Source organism: Takifugu rubripes, chromosome 1 (genome assembly GCF_901000725.2).
Source record: "Takifugu rubripes chromosome 1, fTakRub1.2, whole genome shotgun sequence".
Taxonomy (NCBI): domain Eukaryota; kingdom Metazoa; phylum Chordata; class Actinopteri; order Tetraodontiformes; family Tetraodontidae; genus Takifugu; species Takifugu rubripes.
Genome location: NC_042285.1, coordinates 4,625,483 through 4,650,683, shown reverse-complemented (window position 1 = coordinate 4,650,683; position 25,201 = coordinate 4,625,483). Strand labels below are relative to the sequence as shown.

General features: G+C 44.8%; 2 protein-coding genes across 2 annotated transcripts; one reads left to right on the top strand and one right to left on the bottom strand.

The window, feature by feature from the left end:
- Nucleotides 1-4,052: 4,052 nt before the first annotated feature.
- On the top strand, nt 4,053-16,228 carry polr3a (polymerase (RNA) III (DNA directed) polypeptide A). Its single transcript, XM_003961239.3, has 31 exons — nt 4,053-4,258; nt 4,672-4,807; nt 4,970-5,107; nt 5,732-5,903; nt 5,984-6,138; nt 6,211-6,450; nt 6,544-6,706; nt 6,977-7,113; nt 7,185-7,288; nt 7,363-7,504; nt 7,598-7,738; nt 8,122-8,191; nt 8,390-8,517; nt 8,596-8,734; nt 9,096-9,260; nt 9,339-9,511; nt 9,775-9,886; nt 10,387-10,505; nt 10,619-10,756; nt 11,067-11,237; nt 11,619-11,732; nt 12,589-12,675; nt 12,757-12,839; nt 13,414-13,584; nt 13,735-13,828; nt 13,926-14,018; nt 14,261-14,425; nt 14,914-15,078; nt 15,188-15,319; nt 15,397-15,529; nt 15,633-16,228. Exons 1-31 carry the CDS (start codon nt 4,215-4,217, stop codon nt 15,779-15,781), a joined length of 4,173 nt encoding a protein of 1,390 aa, XP_003961288.1. The 5' UTR covers nt 4,053-4,214; the 3' UTR covers nt 15,782-16,228.
- A 1,380-nt stretch (nt 16,229-17,608) lies between these two features.
- qrfprb (pyroglutamylated RFamide peptide receptor b) lies at nt 17,609-23,789 on the bottom strand. The gene is made up of 6 exons (XM_003961238.3): nt 23,310-23,789; nt 20,632-20,790; nt 20,447-20,508; nt 19,888-20,123; nt 18,634-18,731; nt 17,609-18,545 (listed from the first exon to the last, which is right to left on the bottom strand). Exons 1-6 carry the CDS (start codon nt 23,674-23,676, stop codon nt 18,148-18,150), a joined length of 1,320 nt encoding a protein of 439 aa, XP_003961287.3. The 5' UTR covers nt 23,677-23,789; the 3' UTR covers nt 17,609-18,147.
- Between the last annotated feature and the right edge of the window lie 1,412 nt (nt 23,790-25,201).

The window sequence follows — 25,201 nt, the reverse complement described above, 5'->3', positions numbered from 1 at the left end:
GGAGGACAGAGGCGCACGAACAAGGCCATGCTCCTCCATTTCAATCAGCTGCTGGCGTCTCACATGGCACCAGAGCATCCGGAGGGGAGGCGCCGCCATGAATCCTAATTGCTCCCTTTTCACCACATTGCAGGGCGTTTCTATGCAAATGTGTCCAGAGAGGTATCGGCTTTATGCGAGGCCAAGCGCATGAAGTGAAATCTCACTCAGACAAAAGCCTCGGCGTTGGAGGTGCTGGCGTTATAATTCATCTGGATAAATTATTCATTTTGCACATGGCTCTCCCGGGTGCAGGATGGAGCACCATTCCGCGCTCGACGCTAATGTTTTGACATGTATGTATTCCACCACATCGATGGGCTCTGGCCTCCAGTTAAGATATATGGCTTTAATAAGACTGACAAAGATGCAAACTAATGAGACGCCTGGGTGCGAGGAGGTGGCGTCGAACTCGTGGGAGGTTGGAAGTGATGCAGAAAATTTGGGATTATTCTTTAAACTTCCATAACCAGCCACTCTTAGATAGCCCTGATATAAACCTTCACATCTTGCCCAAGACTAACAGCCACTCTGCACAGACGGAGAGACATTTGATAGACTTAATTTCATTTATATCCTGCAGTGTTGCAGCAATTGAATTGATGAAATTAAAATAACAGGAAGAGTTGGATAATAACGCTTCCAGAGTCTGTCACCAGGGGGCACTAGAGAGGCTTCCCCCATGTATTTATGTTTATCTATAGTCTACGCTGCAGGTCGATATGATTGAGGGACGATCATATTTCCGATCCCGTGATAAACAGATCCAAGCACTGATCAATACAAGCTGTGAGGAGACTGCAATGAAGTCCATTTCCACTCCACACTCCAACACAGGGCTCTTATGCCAGATTTGTGCATCACAAACGCCCATAATCTATATTGCGGCACCAACGGCTCCTCTGGGAGCCCCCCCACCCCCGTTCCAGGTTTCATCTCTTCCTCTTTCACTTTATTTCCAGTCATTTAAACCCACTAAATCCATATACGAGGAGACACGGAGCCCTCCTGTTTTGACTAGTTAAATGACTACAGGCGATAATGTGTGTGTCTGTAAGCAGCGCACGTCACCAGCCACCACTTCCCTGCATGTGTGTGTGTGTGTGTGTGTGTGTGTTTGCACATTTAAAAAAAAACACCACGTCCTTTCTGAGGTGAAATTGAAATGGATTGTGTTGCTCAATATTTTATTATTGACATCAACTTCTCCGAAATGTTGCTACAGTGACACTGGAGATAATTATTTCACCACAGATTTCTTCCTCTCTGTCCCCCCCCCCCCCCCCTCCCCCCGCTCTCTTTCCTGCCTCCCTCCAAGCCCTTCCATTCCTGTAGAGTATTAGTTCTGCATAAATTACCCGGTGGAATATTGAATCAGTCTCCAGCCACCAAAGGCGAGTCTCTGTGGCTGATTGCTAAGCGCCGCCGTGCGCACGCCGCGCACAGGCAAACACACGGGGAGGCTGAGGGAGGATGGAGCCTGAGAGCGAGGAGGCTGACACCACTGCAGAAAACATGGCAGCATATGAGGAAGAGGAGGAGGAAGGGGGGGGATCAGCCAATCTGGGTGAAGCCTGTATTGGCCACCCCAGCTACTCACTATCTGCTCATTACCTAGTCATTAACAGGGGCGCAGTTTTAAAGGAGGGAGGGATCAATCAATTGTCACGGGTCAATGTTTCGCAGCCCCATTATGAACCTTGGGTGGCTCTGTAAATTAAGCACAGTAATTACTGGCGTTAATTACACAGCAAGTCGGTGGTCGCATTGATCCGCACATACGTTTTACATAATGTACTGTAAGTGGTATGAAAGGTAAACACTTGAGAGGTGACAAAGAGGTCTGAAATCTCCACATCACAGCCTCACGCAACGGTCGGAATCCATCCTGAAGAGGAAACACGTGTGCACGTGTGCTGAAATGCAACCCGCCGATGAATTTCTCTGCTTTATCAGGATCCTCCAGATTCTTCAGCTTGGCTGATCCTTTTGTAATCCAGTTGGAACCCAGACACATGAGCATAGATTTAAATCAACATGCTGTCCCAGTTGTGTCCTGATTCAATTTGATTGATGATTGATGATTTGGGTCTGAAGCCCGACCTTTTAAACAGCACGCGGAGTTCTGATGTGGGATTTTACTGACGGACAAATAAAATCCACCTTGGGTGTGTTACACAGGTATCGAATGGAAAGACAGCTTGTTGAATTTGGGACTGCTCTGGTCTTCATCGGTTGTTTTTAGCATTCGTTTCTTGAATTATTAGGATAAGTGAAATCAAAAGAAGTCATCTGCAGCGTTTTCACATGATGGAAACTGGATGAATGCGTAATCCGGTCATCCTGCACCCCTAGGGCCTCGGCGCATTTAAGTATGCAACTGGGAACATGGATCTATCTGAGGTTGGGGTTTTTTTTTTCAGAATATAGATTTAATAAAGTTTCCCTGGGACTGCGACCAAATCCCTGGACCCGTCTGTCTTATGATGGGTCCTGGAATTCCTTATTCTGTCGGGAGTAATGAGGGTGTGATTATGTACGTAATGCTAATGGTTGGACATTTAATCCAACTGTATGTGATACAGAGTTATTACAGCTCCAGGGACATTTTGGCTCTCATGCTGGAAACTAGAGTTAGCCCCAACATTCCCAACATTATTCCTTATGTTTTCTACATATTTACATAGTACACTGTAGTATTAGCACACAGATGCATGATCACATTTCCCAAGAGATAAAGGTTTAAGGATGGCTCCAGAAGCACGTTTAGGAAGCAGGTTTAGGATCATGTTGTGCAGCCGTTGTTTAATTAAAGACATTTAGTAGAAACGTACTCAGAAAGTAGATATTCAGATCATTTGCACTGCTGGCTGTAATGTGTTGACAGAACAGTTAATGAGCTCAAGCACGTTGTGGAAGGAAGTCCTCATCAGGAAATAATCAGCCGCCATCAGAGCTTCCAAACGGATGCACGAAACAGCTCATGCAGGTGAGAACAGGGCTGTTCGGGCTGCGCCGCGTCTGCACTTTCAGCTGTTGGAAATTCGTTCGGCGCCCTCTAGTGGCGGATTGTTGAGATACGCCATCTGGGCAACAGCAATGGATCAAATATTAATTTGTTGCTAATCCTTATAATCGTATTAGTCTCCCTTCGTGGCTGAATAATATGCAGTCGGATATGGGCCACAAAAAAAGGACACAAACGCAGAAAAGCACATGTAGCCACATATGTTCACGCATATGTGAAGCCCATGGAGCACGCGCGTTCCATGATCCTTACCTCAGGCATAATCCACTCATAGTGATCCCCATCCAACTCGAAATAAGGCTGAATCTGTGTTTAAATATTGTTTTCAAAATCTTGGATTTGAAAAAAGTATTTTTTTTAAGTTGAGCTGGATCCTGAAGGCAGTAAGGTCTACTGACTACATTTTCCATCCATCCATCCATCCATCCATCCATCCATCCATCCATCCATCCATCCATCCATCCATCCATCCATCCATCATATTAGGATAGATTATATTATATAAGGATGTTAGACATATAAGGCTGTATGTCTTATTATTTGGGCTGTTCATAAAAACGTTTTGATTAACGATATAATTACCCTGGTGAAAGAATATTGAGTCTATTTTACACGCCTAACAAAAATATATATATTCATAAACCTTGTGTCAACCAGTGCGCTTGGAAGTGTTACCATTTCTTACCGGTAGGTGGCAGCACTCGCCTATTTCATGACATTGGTGCCCCTCTTGAATGCTGTTCTACTGGCTGGTGCTGCGTTCAAATGCTAAAGTAAAAATAGGAATATTTAATACTAGCTTGTAAAGACAAAGCTACACAATAGTTTTTGTAGAGTTATAGACGTATAATACATGCTCACGTTTTATTATGCTAAATGAAATCTTAAGATTATTTACAACACTGTTAGTTATGTTTAAATCCATAATTAATTGGATTGATCTTATCCAGTCTTTTAACTGCCAGATAACAGTGAAGGCAACGTCAGTGTCGCTCATGCTTCGTATTGCATGTCGCTGTTAGCTTGGGTGCTAGCTTTTTTGGAAAAGTAATGTGACAGCGTGTTGAGCAACTAAAGTTTACTGGAATGATGAAGGAATGACAGTTTGTTTTGTCGTGTTGCTAGTTGTGTCGGAAATTGAGGTAAAATGGCGAAGGAACAGTTTAGGGAGACAGATGTGGCCCAGAAAATGTGAGTAAATTGAAATTAAGGGACACCGTTAGCGAGTTAGCTGACCTGTTAACCACTCATATTTATACTTGGTTAATGTTGTGAAGAAAGCTAATGCCAGAATATATGAATGTCGTTTTGCAAATGGTTTTAGCGTTCTGTAGTTCACTTTGCATTGCATGGAGACAAATGTCGGTTGTTTAGCTAGTTTGTTTGATCAGAATGAAAACTAAAGTTAAGGGTGAGGAGCATGCCTTTAAAATGGGGAGAAAACTACAGTATTACTACATTTTTGATCACTGGTTTGGGGAAGAAACAACTGTGCAATAGCGTTTGTGCAGCACGTTTATCAGGACCGCTGACATTAATCTCCTGTAACCATGAATATCACCTTTCACAGTATTTGTCTTTGTCACATTTGTATACGATGACAGAAGCCACATCTGCTTTGGGATGAAATCTGCGGAGCAGATGCGGCAGCAGGCTCATATCCAGGTGGTCAGTAAGAATTTATACAGCCAAGATACCTCACATACCCCACTGGCTTATGGAGTCTTGGACCACCGTATGGTATGACATGGACACCTTTCCATTTCTAGAATGTCACAAAGAATAATATGGAAATATAATATCTGTAAGAGCATGCTACACGTGTTAGTTTGTAAGTTTTTTTTAATGTGTTCAAAGCCTAGGTGCACCCCTTTAACTGCTGTTCTCTTGTGCTTCCTCCAGGGCACCAGTGAAAAGGACAGGCCCTGTTTGACATGTGGGAAGAATCTAGCAGATTGCTTGGGACATTATGGATACTTGGATCTGGAGCTGCCATGTTTCCACATTGGCTATTTCAAAGCCATTATTGGAATCTTACAGGCAGGTTTACAGTGTGAAGGCACTAGATGTGAAATTTGGTCTCTAAACTATTGAAAGAGTCAATTAGTGAACATGTAGCCGCAGGTTATAGATTATGTAGATTGTTTTAGTGAAGTCCTGGATTTTTTTCATGTTTTGATATAAATCTACTGTACTTTTTCCCCACACTTTGACCCCTGCTGCTTAAAGAGCGATGGGGCTTATATATGGATTTTTACGATTTCCGGAATCGCCCCCAATGGGATAAAGTGTTCTGAATTTGAATGATTTTACGGCCACCAGGGGGCGCTCGAGCAGCGCAGGACAGGTTGAAGAGATGCTGTAATGCGCCCAGGAAGATGCTAGTTTATTTGTGTTTTGAACAGTCTTTTTGCTCTTCTTTTACGCACCTTCATCATTGATAACACCCGAAGAAATGCATTTAAAATAATCTGTGTACCATAAAGATCTCGTGTTTCAAAGTGGTCACCTGCAGCTTATTGTCAGGTGTGCCTTATATTTGTATTTTTTCTTAAATTTGATCAAATTTGGGTGGTGCAGCTTATCGTCAGGTGCGCTCTATAATGCTGAATTCACGGTATTACTTTTTTAAACAGTTTTCTAAATGTCCTTGCTGTCTCTTAGATGATATGTAAAACCTGCTCAAGCATCATGCTGAACAGGGAGGAGAAACTGCAGTTCATGGATCAGCTGAAAAGGCCCACCCTGACCTATCTCCAGAAACGAGGGCTAAAGAAGAAGATCTCTGAAAAATGCCGCAAAAGGACAGTCTGTCTGAACTGTTCCGCCTTTAATGGTCTGAAAAATCTTTTTTCCTCCCCTTTGCCTTCCACCTTCGGTGCGATCTTATGTGACTGACGGTTTTTCCGTAATTAGGACCTGTGAAAAAGTGTGGCCTGCTCAAGATCATACATGAGAAGTATAAAACAAACAAGAAAGTGGTGGATCCTTTTGTGTCCGACTTCCTGCAGTCTTTTGATATCGCCATTGAACACAACAAAGTGTTGGAGCCTCTGCTGTCCAGAGCACAGGTAACCTAAGATTAAGATGGCAGCAAATCATGAATCCTGAATCATAGTACTGATATGATTTTTCTTCTATAGGAAAACCTGAACCCTTTAGTGGTTCGGAACCTGTTCAAACGGATTTCCAGGGAAGATATCCCCCTGTTGCTGATGAACCCTGAGGCAGGGACCCCTGCAGATCTCATCCTCACCCGCCTCCTGGTGCCTCCGCTCTGTATACGGCCGTCTGTCGTCAGCGACCTGAAGTCGGGCACCAACGAGGACGACCTCACCATGAAACTCACAGAGATTATTTTCCTCAACGACGTCATCAAAAAGGTCTGCCGCCTCACGGACTTGACTCTGAGCACTCGATTGAATAAGGTTAGCCGTTTTTAGATTTCCTGCACTAACAAACACCTTATCGTTTAGCATCGAATGACAGGGGCAAAGACCCAAATGATCATGGAGGACTGGGACTTCCTTCAGCTGCAGTGTGCCCTCTACATCAACAGTGAGCTGTCTGGCATCCCCCTAAACATGGCACCAAAGAAGTGGACCAGAGGATTTGTGCAGAGACTTAAGGGGAAGCAAGGTATGATCTTTATTAAACTTGGAAAAAAATTCCAAATGAAATTATACAACATTATGGCAGGAATCATAAGATTACCGAAAACTGCCATTAATGACGTAAAACGTTGCACCTTGCCTGCCACTAGGGGGCAATAAAGATCTATTTTACATTTTCAAGGAACTCTCACGTTGTTAGTCCTTATAACAAGTCTGTGGCGCTAATCAGTGACTATAGATTATATGACAATTTTAACTTGTATATGATTATAGATTTTGTTACTGTTGTTTTCAGGCCGATTTAGAGGAAACCTCTCAGGAAAAAGAGTGGACTTCTCTGGCAGAACGGTCATTTCCCCCGATCCAAATCTGCGTATTGATGAGGTGGCTGTCCCCGTGCACGTGGCCAAAATCCTGACATACCCAGAGAGGGTGAGCCCTGCTCCCTTGCTGCACCGCATGTATGATTTCAGGCACGTCAATGGGGACTTTCATTTGTACAGGTGAACAAAGCCAACCTGGAGCTAATGAGGAAACTTGTACGGAATGGTCCTGAAGTTCATCCTGGTGCCAATTTTATCCAGAATCGCTTTACGCAGATTAAAAGGTGAAGATTTTTCCCCACCCTGTCAATGGTGCAAATGTTGATCACCAGCAAAAAATGATGTCCTCTTCTTTCAGGTTTTTAAAATATGGAAACCGCGAGAAGATAGCTCAGGAGCTTAGGCTGGGCGACGTCGTGGAAAGGCACCTGATAGACGGAGACATCGTGCTCTTCAATCGACAACCGTCCCTGCACAAACTCAGCATCATGGCCCATATTGTGAATCCCCTCGTTTTAATCCCAATGGTGGATCTATACTCTTGTTTAGTTTGCTGTCATATATCAGTTATTTTCCTCTTCCTCATCTCACAGGCCAGAGTCAAACCTCACAGGACGTTCCGGTTCAACGAGTGTGTGTGCACTCCTTATAATGCTGACTTTGACGGTGATGAAATGAACCTTCACCTGCCCCAGACTGAAGAAGCCAAAGCTGAGGCTCTTGTCCTGATGGGGGTAATGTATCCCTGACAGTAAACACTGACTGTCCTCACTACCATAGATTATACATTTGAAAGATAATGATGCATAATTTGTGTTCATTAATCTAATTGCCCGAGGCCGTATTAGCAACTCAGGTGTTGCTTATGTTTCCACTGACCGATGGTGCATTCATAAAAATATGAAAAGGAAGTAATTAAAAGGCTCGGGTGGCCGAAACCCAGCACATTTGCATAATAACAGGACAAATAAACAGGTCTTTTGTCTAATCATGTGTGTCAACTTGCACCATTGCCAGCAGACCATCTTAGTGGCCAATTTTGAAGGTCTATTTCCAGTAACTATTGTTCATAGAAAACGGAGCGCTGACCGTAATTGCAGTCTCCCCGTCCTTCCAGACAAAAGCCAACCTTGTCACTCCGAGAAATGGGGAACCTCTGATTGCTGCTATTCAGGACTTTCTGACAGGTCGGTGACGTAACATGCGGCAGCAACTTGCTGTGCTCTCGTCTTTATGATGCCTCTGCTGCTTTCTTATAAACCCTCATAAAGTTGGACAACATAGTTTGCGACTGCAAAGAATTTGTCATGTGTACTTGATACCTCATGGGGGAGCTGTTTAGCCATTTTTTTTTAAAAAAAGTTGTTAATTTGTTGTTTTTCTAGGAGCATATCTCTTGACCTTGAAGGACACATTCTTTGACAGATCAAAATCTTGTCAGATTGTGGCATCAATTCTTGTGGGGAAAGATGAAAAAGTCAGGATCTCTCTCCCCCGTCCAGCTATAATGAAGGTACATCACAACGGTGGGCTTCTTGCATAATTCCGTTGTGACAAATGCTAATATTCGTCCATGCTATGTGTCCATCAGCCCATGGCCCTGTGGACAGGCAAACAGATCTTCAGCGTCATTCTGAAGCCCAGCAAGGAATGTCCAGTCAATGCCAACCTGAGGACAAAGGGCAAACAATACTGCGGCAAAGGGGAGGATCTGTGTCACAATGACTCGTGTGAGTTAAGGCTATGAATGCGTGCGAATAAGACCCCTTCAGAACCATCGCAAACATTTCTGAACAGGCTTTATTTCCAGTTAATCTTCAGTAAAAGGAGCGAAAGGAAGCAAGATACTTCTAATTTAAATAAAAGTTAATCAGAGAGCTCTTAAGTTCCTAACTTTTAAATTGCATTCTATTTACCTGCACTTGGAGTTAATGAGCGGAGCTCATTAAGTCATCATTTAACTCCCCAAACCTTTATATTCCCTCCCTGGCAACATTATGTCTGAAGGTTTGTTGGGATTTCCATATATCCCCCGGCTCTGGTTTCTGTTCTGGTAACCAATGACATCAATTCTTCTCGTCACTTTTGCAGTCGTCGTCATCCACAACAGCGAGCTGATGTGTGGGAGCATGGACAAGGGCACCTTGGGGTCTGGATCAAAGAACAACATCTTCTACATCCTCCTGAGGGACTGGGGTCAGCTGGAGGCAGCAAATGCCATGTCCCGCCTAGCAAGACTTGCCCCGGTGTATCTGTGTAGGTGGTAGTCAGTTTCTTTCTTCAGATTGTAACCCCCCGCCTGGATAATCCATGTCATTCCAATAATCATTTCAGCCAATCGCGGCTTTTCCATCGGAATCGGCGATGTTACACCTGGTCAGAGTCTCCTGAAGGCCAAACACGACCTTCTGGATGATGGTTATATGAAGTGCGACGAGTACATCGACGCTCTGCAGACGGGGAAGTTGCAGCAGCAACCCGGCTGCTCCGCAGAGGAGACGCTGGAGGTAAGCGTGGCTGCTTGATATTCATGCTGACTAGTGCTGATATTATTTTGGTTTTCTATTTTGGAAGCTCATAGCAATAAGCTTCCTTTGATTCTCTGCAGAGTGTGATTGTGTTCCACCGTTGCATGTTAATAAAATATTAGCACTAGTGTAGTAAAGGTCACATAATGTGTTTGAAATTAAAATTGTATTTGATTTTTGTTTTTGATCCGCAAATTTTCGGAGATGCTTTTCCTGCCACTGTTTTATTTTTTTGTGCACAGGCGCTCATCCTGAGGGAGCTGTCTGTCATCAGAGACCGAGCTGGCAGCGCCTGCCTCAGAGAGCTGGACAAGAGCAACAGCCCCCTGATCATGGCTCTTTGTGGCTCCAAAGGTAAGCTGAGGTTGAAAGAAAAAAACAGATTTCTGCATTATTTATGCGAATTTTCCTTCATTGCTGTTAGCACAAACTTGCTTCATGAAAGGTATTCAAATAATAATGAATTACATAATTTTTTAAATCCATTTTTAGGTTGTTTTCTCTGTAAGACATTGATAAATTAATTACAGAGCATTCACCCTTAAAGTGCCCTGTAATTAATCCAGATAGTGTTTCATTTTGTTATTAGGATATTATGTTCTGTAAGGAGATGAAACATGTTTGTTCCTGGACTTGGAAGGTGCAAATGTGTGTAATGGCATAATGAGCTTAAAGACCTCTCTGCTCCTGTCCTGGAAACGCAATTATGAATCTACTTTGCATGTAAACGAAAAAATAGCCGGCCCCTTCAGTTTGAGTAGATAGACCTACATAGATGCACCTATTCTTGTACCTACAGTGTCCTTAATGTCTTTGTGTGCTGTTTATGTTGTTTATTTCTCTTCTTTGTCCAGGATCCTTCATCAATATCTCCCAGATGATCGCCTGTGTGGGCCAGCAGGCTATAAGTGGCTCCCGAGTGCCTGATGGTTTTGAAAATCGATCACTGCCTCACTTTGAAAAACACTCCAAAGTAAGATCTGAATGATCATTTCTGCTAAGTGGCCTTCAAAATGCGTCATGGATGTGTTCTGTTTGGTCATGTCTGCTGAAGGTTTGCTCACTGTAATTCAAATTTCTCGACAGCTACCTGCTGCTAAAGGCTTTGTGGCCAACAGCTTCTACTCTGGCCTGACGCCCACAGAGTTTTTCTTCCACACTATGGCCGGTCGGGAAGGTCTAGTGGACACAGCGGTCAAAACTGCAGAAACTGGGTACATGCAGGTAATGTCCGTGGTTTCAGGATGGTTTAAGCCATCCAAAGGTCACTTGATCCCAACCTCACACTCAAAGATATACTGATTACACCTTCAGGTCTCAACCGTGCATTACACAATCATAGATTTAGTACAGGTTGACTTGGGCCTGAGGCGATCTCAGCAATATTGATTGCGTTTCATTGGTTAAAGGTCACATTCGATGTATCATTGGCTGGGAGAAACACCTCAAGAATCGCTTCTTAGCTAACTTGCACCTTCATCATTAAGTCATTAGTTTTGTAGTGGGTGAAAGCCGTCCGTGCTGTTCCCGGCAGAGACGTCTGGTGAAGTCCCTGGAGGATTTGTGCTCGCAGTACGACCTGACGGTTCGCAGCTCCACCGGCGACATCATTCAGTTCATCTACGGCGGCGATGGGCTGGACCCCGCCGCCATGGAGGGGAAGGATGAGCCCCTAGAGTTTAAAAGAGTCCTGGACAACATTCGGGTGAGTTGGTAAAACGTTTTCTTTTCTACACTAAAAATGCTCTGTAGTGCAACAGCGATCATTATTTCTGATCAACTTTTCTTCTCCCACCTATTTTCAGCAAGATATACTTTTGTAAAAGTATTTAAAAACCAGAAAGTAAACAACACTGGCCACAATGTTCTAAAAGTTTTAATTGGACTCCTCCATCATCGTAAAATGCCACCTGACAACAGATCAATTTCCCAATTTTGAGAAAATCCAGGATAAACGCATCAAACAAAAATCTGTTTCCCCTATTGGGTTCAAGTTGTTGGGGTGGCTTAAGTTGTGTTCCCCACTGTGGTTCACCCCCAGTAATCACATACCTGTTGCTCTCTGCCCCCACCTGCACCCACCAAGGCGGTTTACACATGCTCGGATGAGCCTGCGCTCAGTCAGAACGAGCTGGTCCTCACTGCAGACGCCATCACGAAGAGAGCCGACTTCCTGTGCTGCAGAGACAGCTTCCTGGAGGTATCCCACTCATCCTGCAGTCTGCTGTTAAACCTTTATCTAAATATCAAGTGTATTGAGGGAAACATCAAGTTCATGATTAAATTAATGACATTAAAAAAGTACCATATAAGAGTAATGTCTTTCAGACTACACTATTTAGCCTGTTGACAGTTTAATCTTAATTAAATCTCATATTTGACTAACAGCAGCAGAGAAAACGTAAAATGAGACCAAATTTCCCTTCGGCGAAGATAAAATAATTTTCAGTGCCTGTTCAGTGATTTTTTTAAAAAAAAAATGTATTTATTTTATTCACATGTCATTTGATACTCTGCTTTTCTTCAGTCTGTGAGACAAACTGCTGCGATCATTTTAGAAATTAAGATCAATTCATAATTTTAAAAAAAAACAAACCATAATTTGGACAATTGAAGCTGAACCCCAGCCACAGTCAGCATTTAGCGTAATTGTCTTTGGAAATATACAGCAATTTACGCAGATTTGGAAGCTGTCATGAGAACGTTGACGTGGAGCGAATTATCCGCCGGCGGTGATGGATGTTAACAATTTTTCCTCTTTTGTGAAGGAGTTAACTGACACTGGCTCAGAGAAGTACTTAGAGGTATTGTGACAGAGCATGTGCGAGTGCAATTTAACTGGATTGTGACTTGTGGATGCCAGAGTGATGACACATTCAATAACCGGATAATTAAATGCCTCCCTCTCCTCTGTATTAAATCCACTCTTGTATCTATCTGGGGGATCTTTTCAAAAAAAGTGGGAGTTGTTTGTGTTTTGCATGCGTCAACGTGCAGGTTGGCTGTCAGCTCCCCTGAGCCCCTCGTCTTCTAACTTTAAGTTCCCTCACCCGTAGGAGATCAAGAAGTTTGTCAAGGGCTTCTCGGAACGAATCAAGAAGACCAGAGACAAATACGGCATCAACGACAACGGCACCAGCGAGGTAGGGTCCCGGGGAACACGGCCGTCGAATTCAGCCGCCTTTTAAAGTTCGCTCATGTCTGCTCTGTCTGGCACGTTGCAGCCAAAGGTCCTGTATCAGCTGGACCGGATAACACCCACCCAGCTGGAGAGGTTCCTCGAAACTTGCAGAGACAAGTACATGAGGTACGAGATGCTGAGTTCTTTTCGAAGGACAAGAACTTTTTTACCATCAGTTTTGGAAAAGAGAAAAAAGTACCTAAAAAAAAATGGCCCTCAGAAATATTAATTTCCTAGCGCTTGTTAAGCTGCCCGTGCCTACCAAAGGGCGCTTTTATTCTCCTTTTATTACCTCTGCCAAGAACGTTGTGCATAAATCAACAACTTTTGATGAAATTTTCAGGAAATGTCAATCAACGGGACAGAAGGAGCTCATTTTTTCCTTTAGTGACTCCCCTTTGGCTACAGCAGTTATGTAATGTAACCACCTATTACTGCCTACAGCTATACTATACTACGGGTGTAAGTTACAGAAGGTGGCAAATTGACCTGCTTGTTTAAATATCTACTTAATCAGTTTTCAGGTCTTCAGGCTTCTTCGCAGCTTCACTTATCCGCTCAAGGAAAAGGGAGATTTAGACACACAAATCAGTTAATTCTGAGAAGCATGTGCCGAGAGTAGAATGAAAGAGGAAAGAGTCGGATTGTAAATGTTGGATTTAAGGACTTTCCTGTGCTCCTGTCTGCATCTTCCACCCAGGGCTCAGATGGAGCCAGGCTCCGCCGTCGGGGCTCTTTGTGCTCAGAGCATCGGTGAGCCAGGCACTCAGATGACCCTTAAAACCTTCCACTTCGCCGGCGTGGCCTCCATGAACATCACTCTTGGGGTCCCGCGCATCAAAGAGATAATCAACGCTTCTAAGAACATCAGGTATAATCATATAGGCGGGACAACCTGTCTGAACAGAGGCAGAGACGTGTTCTCGGTCCCAGGAGGTCTGAAGAAGTGGGATGATTGATTATGGCCAAAAGCAAAATGTGTTCGATGATCCGTGGAAAAACCCTTCTGCTCCTCCTTCAGCACGCCTATAATCACGGCTCATCTGGACGTGGAGGACGACGCCGACTTTGCCAGACTGGTGAAGGGGAGGATTGAGAAGACCCTTCTGGGAGAGGTAAGTCACGTTCTACACGTGTCATGCCTCAAATGACGTCCCATCCTGAAGCCCGGAAGAACACGGCCGCAATAATGCATCTCGCTGTCCTCTTCAGATCTCGGAGTACATAGAAGAGGTCTTTCTACCCGATGACTGTTTCATCCTTGTGAAATTGTCACTGGAGAGAATAAGATTGCTGCGATTGGAGGTTCAACCATTTCCTTACTTCTCCTCCACATCTAAAGTTGACTAGCTTGTCTTTTGATTATAAAAATGAATACATTGTGTAGAAACGGTCTGTCTGCTTTGATCCCGTCTACAAAGGTAGAAAAGAGGTTCAAACCTACGCAGGATTTCAGACAATTGAATTTAAAGGCGGTTTAGCTACAATGGTAGCCATTCAACTCCCATCTTAAAGATTCTCTTTTCATCTCTGTCTTTATTTTCAAGGTCAACGCAGAGACCGTGCGTTATTCCATTTGTATGTCGAAACTGCGAGTGAAGCCGGGCGACATCGCCGTGCACGGCGAGGCGGTGGTGTGCGTGTCTCCACGGGAGAACAGCAAAAGCTCCATGTACTACGTGCTGCAGTCGCTCAAAGAAGACCTTCCCAAGGTGTGAACCTGTTTCCATCTGTCTGCGCTCCTCGCTTCAAAGCTGCCAGTAATGGTGAAATCAAAGGAATACAAATGTTCAACCAAACATTCTGGAACATCACGCAACGACGTTGCGCCTCCAGGAGAGGCGCTGCCGAATGCGTGAGATACTTGGCTGCAAGGAGAATTTAGCAGCAGTGATTTAATTCTCCCACCAGCACAGAAATCCGATATTTCCAGCGCTCAGTCACCCCCCCCCCCCTCTTCCTCCCCCGTCTTGACGCACGCTGCCTTCTTTTTTCCGCTCCTCAGTGGTGCTCGGCCAAAGGTTGTGAGCTGTCATTAATCAGCACTAACTCGCTTCCTGTCTCCCTCATGGCACCCGATGACCTCATGGCCTCCCCCCCCCCCCCCCCTCGCTCGGGATGTCGACCACGCGTTGTCCGCCCGTAATGAGCCCTCATCCTTCTTTTAACCGCCCCAAATGCCCTGTTGTCGTTTCGAAAGGTGGTGGTGCAAGGCATCCCTGAAGTGGCCCGAGCTGTCATTCACATTGACGAGCAGAGCGGCAGGAACAAGTACAAGCTCCTGGTGGAGGGGGACAACCTGAGAGCCGTCATGGCCACGCATGGAGTTAACGGAAGCCGGACTACTTCCAACAACACGTTTGAGGTATGCTTGACATGAGAGTCCAGGGAGGGAGCTATTACTGAGTCAATCTTGGCAGGACTCAGGGCTCCAAACGTGTCCATTCACCTCGCCTTCTTTCAAATACTTACAGGTGGAGAAGACTCTGGGAATTGAGGCCGCCCGTTCCACAATCATCAACGAGATTCAGTACACCATGGTGAACCACGGGATGAGTATCGACCGGCGTCACGTCATGCTCCTGGCAGACCTCATGTCCTACAAGGTGTGACCTGTGGAAGTTGGGTCGCTCGTGTTTACGAACGCTCGCCGTGTTTACAGCTGATTTCTCACATCTCTAAGGGGGAGATTCTGGGCATCACCAGGTTCGGCCTGGCGAAGATGAAGGAGAGCGTCCTCATGTTGGCCTCTTTTGAGAAAACAGCCGACCATCTTTTCGACGCCGCTTATTTTGGACAAAAGGATTCCGTCTGTGGTAAGTGCCTTTTCCACGATGCTTTGCGTGCCTCTTCAGCTTAATTAGAAATCATCAACAACATCATCATCATCAATTATCATCTCCTGCCTTCCCCTCCCAGGAGTGTCCGAGTGCATCATAATGGGAATCCCGATGAATATCGGAACAGGACTGTTCAAACTTTTACACAAGGCCGAGAAGGAGCCCTCTCCGGCTAAAAGACCTCTTCTCTTTGACAATCCGGATTTCCATATACCTCTCAACACGTAATTAAAGGGTGCTTGAGGTGGGATTGATATAACGCTGCTCAAAATGGTGAAGCCAATACAAAAGGTGGGGTTCAAATACTAATGGAAAAGTGAGTATTTAAAGAGATTCTCATGTTTGTTTGTAAAAGAGCATCTCGCTTTATCTTTGTTTCCTCGCCACAAATTCTTTCTGTGAATTTGAAGGGTTTTTTTCAAGAGCGCGTGAAGTCTAACAGCATGTTAGGAAGGCTACATCTTTAACCATGAAGACGGTTTGTTGCTTTTTAGATGGTGGTGCTTCGCTGAATGAACAATTTTCCAATTGTTTTGGGGGTTAAAAAAAGCACTCATTTGTAAAAATTATCTTCAGCAATCCTGAAATTTGGGTTTCTAGAGATGTTTAGAGCTGCAGATTCATTCAACTTTTTTTCATATGTTGTATTTAATGTAATAAATATTCTAAAAATGAGGTTTCCTGTGTTTTTAAATCATTCAGAAGCCAATAAATCCCAACATTGTCATCAAACCTTCTGAAATTCCCTCCTCCTTAACTCAGGAAAAACTGAGGTCGTGGTTGTTTGGTCCTGAACCTCTCAGGGATAGATTAGATCACATGATCACTCTAGATGGTATCTCACTAACATCTAGTCTCTCTGTGAGGAATCTAGGAGTAACTTTTGACTAAAACTTCAACATTAAATTAGTCTCTAGAAGTGCCTTTTTTCACCTGAGGAACATCCCAAAGATCAGGAAACTACTGACGCGGCATGATGCTGAAAAGTTAATTCATGTTTCTTCCAGGCTGGACGATTGTAATTCTTTATTATCAAGGCCCCCCTGCTGTGGAACCAGCTCCCTGTCCAGGTACGGGAGGCTGACTCCATCGCTACTTTTAAGATCAGACTTAAAACCTTCCTCTTTGAAAAAGCTTATTGTTACTAATTCTGTAGTTCCAGTTACTATCATAGACAGGCAAATTATCATACTTAGGGGGTCGTCTAATTATTAGGTTAACATCTTAGTTATGCCGCTATAGGCCGAGGCTGCCGGGGTCCAGAAACATGATCACCTGACAGGCCTCTGTCACCCCACTGGGTCATGGTCTCCTCTCCTCTCCTCTCCTCTCCTCTCCTCTCCTCTCCTCTCTTTTCCTCCTCCTTAAGCAGACTAGTTATGCTGATTCTTGTAGTTTTTCTGCTCCCCCCCCGCCCCTTCTCTATTCATTTACATGTTTCGGAGCTGCATGATGACCTCTGGCCCTGCTGACCCGCTGTATAAATAGTGTATTTTTGTGTGTGTTTCTGTGCTCTGTTCCTCTCTCTCTCCCTCTCCCTCTCCCTCTCCCTTCCTCTCCTCTCTACCTACCCTGGGATTCTGGAAAGCGCCTTGAAACAATTTTGATTGTAAAAGATGCTATATAAATAAAGACTGATTTGATTTGAAATACCGGTATTCTGGACTTTCATAATCTCTGAACCATCTGTTTTCCCTCAGCATCACAATAAAACATCCAAATTTTCCTACCTCGCTCTCATTACGTGCTTACACACAGTTTAATGTAATCGGCGTACAGCCTGGAGGCGACCCACGCCTGCATCGGGGACTGGTTTGATTGACTTTCTCACTTTTCCTCATGTATGAACCCTCAGAAACCTGCAGTCTGTTTCTAGATGACACAAGCGGACTTGTTTTTCCCACAGGCAGTTTTCAAAGGGAAAACTGATCCTCAGTCTAAAACCCCTCTGTTATTTCATTCCTTTCCCTAAATGTCCCACTTGACATCACTTGTCCAAGCAAAGCAGCTTTGTTCTCCCACCAGTGAGTAAAGATTTCAGTCCAAAGTGTGTTAAAAATATGTTTTATTCAACTTGAACGACAAAGATGACAAATGAGCGGGGAAATAATTAAGGCGTGTGCGCGTCAGAAACCACAGAGCTCCGGCCTCACAAATTGCCTATTTAACACTTTGTTTGCTTATGAATAGTAAAAAATAAAATCTAGATACATCCAGCAGCTGCATTTTAGGGGAATGATTTTATGCTGTGAGCTTATTACATATTCTCTGTGCAACCAAGCTCCTCACACACAAACGCTCCCTCCCGCAGGGAGAAATGACCCATGCAAGTGACAAATACATCATTTGAAATGCAAACACATCATTTGTACTGACAATTAAATCCAGTTAAATCGTCTCTGGGATCCCAACGCGGGAGGCCGAGGGGGTCGTCTGCTCTGCTGAAGCGCATTGCGAGACCCGGACCCATGAATTTCCTCCCTCCTTTCCTTCCAGAAAAGAAGCTGCGGGTGGAAAACTCAGTCGCTGCTCAGCGTTTTCTGTCGCACAAGCAGCTGTCGACAACTAGGACGGCGGCGATGCTCCTCGGCTTCTCATTTGACTTGAGAGGAGGTGTTGGCAGGCAGTTCCGTCTGGATGGTGGAAATTTTCTCTCCGGTGGCTCCCAGCGAGCTGCGTCCGTGCGAGGAGCAGGCCGGGCCTTCCTCCGCGGAGCTCTGATTCTGGCTTTGGCCTTCGTCCGCCTCCACGAAGGCCTCTCGGCTCTGGGGTTTGATGAACTGCACGCTGACTTTCGGCGCCACTGCGGCGGCCGCCTGCTGGTTGGGTTTCCGGATGCAGTGGGAGAGGGTGGAGACGCAGCTCTTCTTGAAGTTCTCGTTCATGAAGGCGTACACGATGGGGTTGTTGAAGCTGTTGAAGAAGCCGATGGCCTGGACGACGGCGATGATGGTGTTGATCGTGACGCCGTCGTATTTGTTCTCCAGATCATCTGGAACGGGAGAGAACACAGCACACCCTTGAAGAACACCTGGGGCTTTCATCGAACCCATCACCGGCGGTTCCCGCAGGCTGCTTACAGTACTCGAAGAGCATGTGGACCGTGTGGAATGGTGCCCAGCAGATGGTGAACAGCAGGACGATGGTGACCATCATTTTAACAGCTCTCTTCTTTTTCCTGTCGGGAACAAATGAGCAACAAATGAGCAAAGCCAGATGTAATTAAATATACATGCATACAAATATTTAGGTCCTTATTAATTTATTTCAACACTTATTTAATAATCCATCATACGTTTCTTCATATATGTATTTCCATTTATGTCTTTAATTTGCTAATTAGTGGTGGTGCTAAAGTCAATCTGAAGCAGGATTGATTGGGAAGGTTGCCCTTAGCAACAGGCCCTAATCAAGGTGCTGGCTACATTTCATTTATTTGTTATCAGCCTTTGCTCCTCAGGATCATTAGCAAATAACTTTAGGACCCAAAGACTGTCTCTTCCTTTCATTGGACAGAATATTGGTTAGATATTTGCCTGTGTTACTTTTTTATTATACTTTGGTCCTCTATGTAGTCGGGACAAGGGGCCGTCAATATTTAATACTGTAGGAGCCTCAAATAATGTTTTGGGTCAAACTCCTGTAATGGACTGGTACCCTGTACCTCCTAGGATTAGGGCTACCCTAACCCTCCTTGTATCAGGTGATTATCAGGCACCCCCCCCCCCCCCCCCCCCCCCCCCCCTCCAGTGGACCAACGTAAGTGGCAATTAACATCAAAATGATGGAGGGGAGGATGGATATAATTTGCAGGGATCGTGGCCTTCTTCGCACTCCTCAGCACGGATCAATCACCTCTGTGAGGTGAAAATAATCACATCAAATCTTGAGTGGATGGAGACCCTGGTGTTCCTGAGCAGCTGCCGAGCGGAGCCATTTGATGTGCCCAATTTCACAAAGTCGCGCCTGGAAAAACAGCAGGGGAGCTGCAGCGGGCGGGAATACATTTTCAGGCCGCACCCGTTTGAGAATCCTATTTATCACATTGCAGAGATGGTTCAGGAAGAAAATCCCATAGCACTCATGCATATCAAGGGAAATAGGATTTAATATAGGAAGAAAAATACGACCGCAACAATAAAGTAAAGATGCACTATAAGAGACAATGAAACGAGGTCCTTTTTATTTGATCAGACTCAGGCTTGTCCAACCTCTCCACCCGAATTTGAAATTGCGCTTGAGAACGCTTCAGTTTGTTGACTGCTGGGAGTAAAAATGTTATCCTCTAAGCCACCTTGAGGGATGGAGCTGCCAGACAATATTGCGAGGTCTACCTGGAGATCTTGCTGATCTCTCTGTGGTTCATGGTGCTGAGGACCGAGGAATCGCCCACCCTCTTGCGGATCCACAGCTCGATGCCGATGCGGGTGTAGAGGAAGAGCATGGCGGTGAGGGGCAGCAGGAAAAGGGCCACCATGATGAAGGTGGAGTAGGCCTGCCGGTCAGACAGAGAGCGCCATCGCTCCTGACAGCAGATGTGGTAGCGGTCGTACAGGAAGTCGTATTTGACCTGAGGGAGAGCGAGAGCTGTCGTCACCGTCGCACGTCCAGTCGTTACACAACAAAGATCACATGCATGTAGAAACCAAGCTAAGGGGGGTTAAACTGGGATTTAACACAACATGCACGTGGAAGTTCTGCAACACAACTGATTCACAGTAACTGCACATTTAATCAGACACCCCCCCCCCACACACACACACACCTCCCAGTAAGAACTTCATCAAAATTCAACACTTTTCTTTCTCCAGGTCCTTTTGCAATAAAGATTTTGTAGCGCACTCACAGCTACGAAAATGTGAGGACAAAGCGGCGGGCCGTTGTGACGCCTACCTCCAACTGTTGCACGAACAGCATCGGCGAGCCGACCAGCACGGAGGCGATCCACACCAGCCCTGCGGGACGCAGGAGACGGACAGTGTCAGGTCCAGAGGCCGTGTGAAGGGACTGAAGTGTCCTTTTCACACCAGATTTGCACTTTGGGATGGTAAAACTGTTTTAACGTATATATAGGGTACCTAGCATCTTGTACGCTCTTTTGGGCGAGTACTGCCTCCTCATTTTCAGCGGGAACACGATGCCTTGGTATCTCTCGATGGCGATGCAGGTCATCGTGAGGATACCCGTCACGATGGCGGTGGTCTGCACAAAGGGAACTGTCTTGCAAACCACAACCCCTGCAGGACACAAACAGGGGGGACGGATGAATGACAGCTGGAACCTGAAAAGCCACAGAATTTTCCGTCAAAGGTTCGGTCGGGCCCCTTTGTTCACTCGAGGGTTTGACGAGGTGACTATTTGAGCAGCAACAATTCGATTTTGCAAACATCCAGCAGAAAAAACCCTTATTTTTTCCCCTTCAGCAATGACCTTTTAAGAGCCTAAAATAAAGCCAAACTAAAGAAAACTAAAAATTGTCCAGGTTACCCTTTGACCCTGGAGTTTCTGGTCACCACCCACTCATGTTGTGACAGCGTTTAAAAGATGGAGCTGGCGAGAACGTGCGTGAGGGAATATTCGAGCAAAATGCTTCGAGTTGGTCCTCTATGGCTAAGTTACTGCATACTAAGGAGCATTATTTCAGTGTACGCAAGGGTTTGAGACTCTCATTTACTGTCTTCACAAGAGACAACGTGGGCGATGCAGATCCACAACGTGTGTCGCAGTTGCAGCGCATCAACATGATCTTGTGGATTACGTGCCTCAGTTATCTTATATAAACCGGTCTGCGGCCCCTTGCATTCTTTATGCTGGGATAAACGATGATGAAGCCTGTTGCAGTACACAAATGGATGGTCATTATCCTGGACGTTCACATGACAAACATCTTCTTGACCTTCTAGAAGGAAAGTGCTCTTTTCTCTGTGCCAATCATCTGTGAACGCCTCCTTTGTATGTAGGACGCTATAGGTTGTGTAACTGCAGGAGCGATCACCCATAATGCACTGCGCTTCTTTCTTCTCTTCCTCATGCTAAGTGCACATTTATATTTCATCCGCGCATTCATCAGCACTGATACCGCCAAGCTTTATCGGGATTTCTGAGCGTGTTTGGTGGCTTGTCTCTATGTGTTGACCCGTGATGAGCTGGCGAGGTGGCGTACCCCCACCTTTCTGCTAAAGTTAGCATAGGTAAGCTCCAGATCCCCCGTGGTGAGATCTAGATGATGGATGGGTGATGTTTAAGTAAGAATAACACAACAGGAAATGAAAGGCCACCACCCAATGACATCATAGGACCCTCAGAGGGAGGTGTTGCTACTCGGATCTACAGTCCAATGTTCTGCTCTCTGCAGGGGTGGGGGCTAAGATCACTGGTTTTACTAGGGGACCACTGAAGTTCCTGCCATCCTTCATGATCCCTCACATCTCCATTTCTCTGACAGCTCCCTTCCTCCCCTGGGAAACAGCTGCTGGTTATACTCTTTCCATATAGAAATGCCATAAAGTCTATAAATAATAACATATGACCCGTTTTAACTACGTGGGTCTAATTTCTTGTCAACTTTCTTGGAAATTATCTGTTTTTCTCTGTTTGACCTCTGGAGGACATAAAATTGAAGTGAAGCGACAGAAGAGAGGCTGCCCACATCATCCAAAAATGAATGTCTTGCATCATTTGTTTGGGATAATCAAACTGGTTTTAATAAATTAGGTGAGTATGAAGCCTTAAAATATGATAAATCCTGAAGTTAACCAACTTGGTTCTGCTGTTAGAGGTTCATAAGGCCGTAGGGAACTTGATATATGGCCACAATATCCAGAATATTTGTCATCGGCTAGCTCCAAATGGCCACATTATATATGTGAAATAATTTTCTAGAGGTCTTTTTTATTGTCTGGGGGCATGAGCTGCCCTAAATGTGGATTTATGAGTCACATTATGCTTTTAAATAGCCATAATGTTTACACTGTGTCTGTAATCATAATTTTCTCATTATGCTTTTGGAAGGAACAATTAATTCCATTTACAGTAAAAATGTACAATCGCAAGGGTTATTTTATTGTTCCTTTATAAAAAAATAAAATAAACATGTATTTGTATAGGTTTAGGCTCGTTCTAAGGGTATTCACGTCACTTTTTACTTATTCAATTACATCTTAATAAAATACTGCTAAGATGATTATTATGGTCTAACATTACTAATTTGCTAACGTCAAATTGCAATTGTCTCCTACCAGTGCCATCTACTGGTCATGTTGAAGTATTGCGGCCAGACGCGCAAATAATCAGTACTTATTATATTATTTACTACAGACCAAGATTTTTTTTAGTGTCCATTTATCATTTACACTTTTGTTTGTTCAAAAGCGCTTTTAAAAAGTCACAAAAATGTATATATTTATAGAGAAAAATGCATATTTCCTTTTTTACATTCAGCTAATTATATTTTTCTTTTCAAAGTTAATTCATTTTGTATCTTTCTGGTTTGCGGGCATAAATGAACCACAATAGCCTCACGATGTCTCTTAAAAAAAAACACAAACCGCAGTTGTTTAAAGGTGGAGACTTTTATCATCAATGGTTATTCACAAGGCTTGCAGAAATACTTTCAGAAAGTTTTTCTTTTTTCTTTAAAAAAAAAAAGAAATTTAAGATGGGGCGCGACCGTTGTCCAAAACAGCGCTGCGGATTCTTATTACAATTTCTCTGCTATTTGCGTCACTTTTTGCGACAAAACAGACTTCAAACTCACCCCCGAACCATTCAGAAGAGATGTTCTGCAGCAGGGTGAAAGGAATGCAGAAAAAAGTGATGAGCAGGTCGCTGACAGCCAGGGAGCAGATAAAAATGTCGGTGGCCGTTTGGATCGCCCTTTTCTTCAGGATGATGTAAATAACCAAAGTGTTTCCGGCCAGAGCCATGACGAAGATCAGCATGTACATGATGATGAAGACGGTCTTGGCGCTATAGGGCAGCTCGGGGACGTAAACGAGCGGCTGGATGTTGTAAGTGTTGATGAACTCCTGGCGGCTCAGGTTATAGTACCGGAGCATCTCCTGCAGCTCTTCAGGAGTTATCTTGCTGGGCTCCTGGTCCGGCTCCGTCGACGGTGCTGCCATCCCGGGGCTGGCTGGAGTCCGAAAGTCGCGTCGGAGTCTCTGTCAAGTCTCCTCTGAACCACATGTGCGTGTGGCTGGTGCGCCGCTTGCTACACACAGCTGCGCCCGCTGCAGATGCGCTCTCTCTCTCCCTTTGCGTGTGCGTGTGCGTGGATGGGATGGCATTAACGTTCACACAAAAGCCGCTGTTGTGCTTATGTTGTTTCCAGCATTTATATCCAATATTCACACCTTCTATTTGCATCTCATCCTCGTGTTGTTGAAACTCACCCAAACCTTCCCTACCGTGACCTCTGGGTCATCGAGGTCGTAAGTGTAGAAAGGGAGTCAGCTCCCAGCCGCTCTTAAGTCTTCTCATGAAGTATAAAATGAAAGTCTAAAGGCTCAGCTACATCACTCAACCGGCCTGCGAAGACTCAAAGATGCGGCCGACCCCAACACCCACGCGTGAAAACTCATTTCTTGCCAACAATGTAAAATTTGCTCAAATCCAAAGCGGCTAATTGGAAGAGCGGAGCAGGTTCCTCGAAGTGATGGCACTACTATGGCAACACCATCTCAGCGATCTAAATCCTGAGCTGCACACGCCGTGTGTTGAGCCCCCGCCCACCTGTAGCGGTCATAAAGTCGCAGAGGAGCATATTTGTTTCATGTCAGCTATTAACCAGTCCAGTTGTCACACAACAAAAGCACAACACGCTTACTTTATACACTGCAAATTCAGCCCAGCGGGGGGTCTTTGTGCCCACCCGCGTGGCTGCATTTCAGCCAGGACAAGGCATACGTTCATTAAGAACAAGCTGCAGAGCAGTTGGAGGCTAATCGAAAAAAAAGGTTTTTGAGGGGATTAGCAGCCGTATAAAGTGCTTCGCAGTGAATGGAGGAAAACATGGTGAAAAATAGGCACCAATGTCATCACAAAGAGCTGTCAGCAGGCTAATCTGTTGAGGCTTTTGCAGATTTCAAAGAGGCCGCTTATATATTATGTCTTGCCTGGAAAACAGTTTACTCCCAGGAAGGAAGTTGATCTCTTTTAATGAGAAGGGGTGGGGGGAAGTTCCTTATTAACCAAAAACTGAAACCAAAAGCCAAAGTGACAAGTCAGCCTCTTCGACACGAGCATCGCAAATGCTGTTGCATCGCCAATATAACAGTGTGGTGAAGTCTGAAGGGAAGGTGGTCGCAGGAGGTTCGTGCTGAATGCAAAGATCACAGTATAAATATGAAAGCTGCAGGTGGCTGAAGAGTCAACTGGGGCCCGAGGCTGAATAGTTGCAGTGGGGCTCTCCCAGGACCCACCATGCTGCTGAGCTAGCTAATACTAAAGATGACATGAAGTCTCGTGACGCTAAAGTTCAACTAACAGCATTCAGTTATCATCCACATTTTCCCGTGCTGACCACTGTTTTTTTTTTTTTATCAACCTCCTTGCACAGTTTAAGCCTGTACACGAGCACATACGGAGGCGTTCTGGTGACATTAGATTTTTTTTTTAAAAACACTGGGCGATGATTCATCTTCAGTA

What these genes read in the sequence shown, in the direction of transcription:
- polr3a (XM_003961239.3), top strand. Translation starts at nt 4,215, where the DNA reads ATGGCGAAGGAACAGTTTAGGGAGACAGATGTGGCCCAGAAAAT. An exon ending in GAGTCTTGGACCACCGTATG is followed by an intron (nt 4,808 to 4,969) that starts GTATGACATGGA and finishes TGCTTCCTCCAG; the next exon opens with GGCACCAGTGAAAAGGACAG. An exon ending in TAAGATTGCTGCGATTGGAG is followed by an intron (nt 14,019 to 14,260) that starts GTTCAACCATTT and finishes TTTATTTTCAAG; the next exon opens with GTCAACGCAGAGACCGTGCG.
- qrfprb (XM_003961238.3), bottom strand. Translation starts at nt 23,676, where the DNA reads ATGGCAGCACCGTCGACGGAGCCGGACCAGGAGCCCAGCAAGATAACT. An exon ending in CTCTTCTGAATGGTTCGGGG is followed by an intron (nt 20,791 to 23,309) that starts GTGAGTTTGAAG and finishes TGTGTCCTGCAG; the next exon opens with GGGTTGTGGTTTGCAAGACA. An exon ending in AAGAGCGTACAAGATGCTAG is followed by an intron (nt 20,509 to 20,631) that starts GTACCCTATATA and finishes TGCGTCCCGCAG; the next exon opens with GGCTGGTGTGGATCGCCTCC.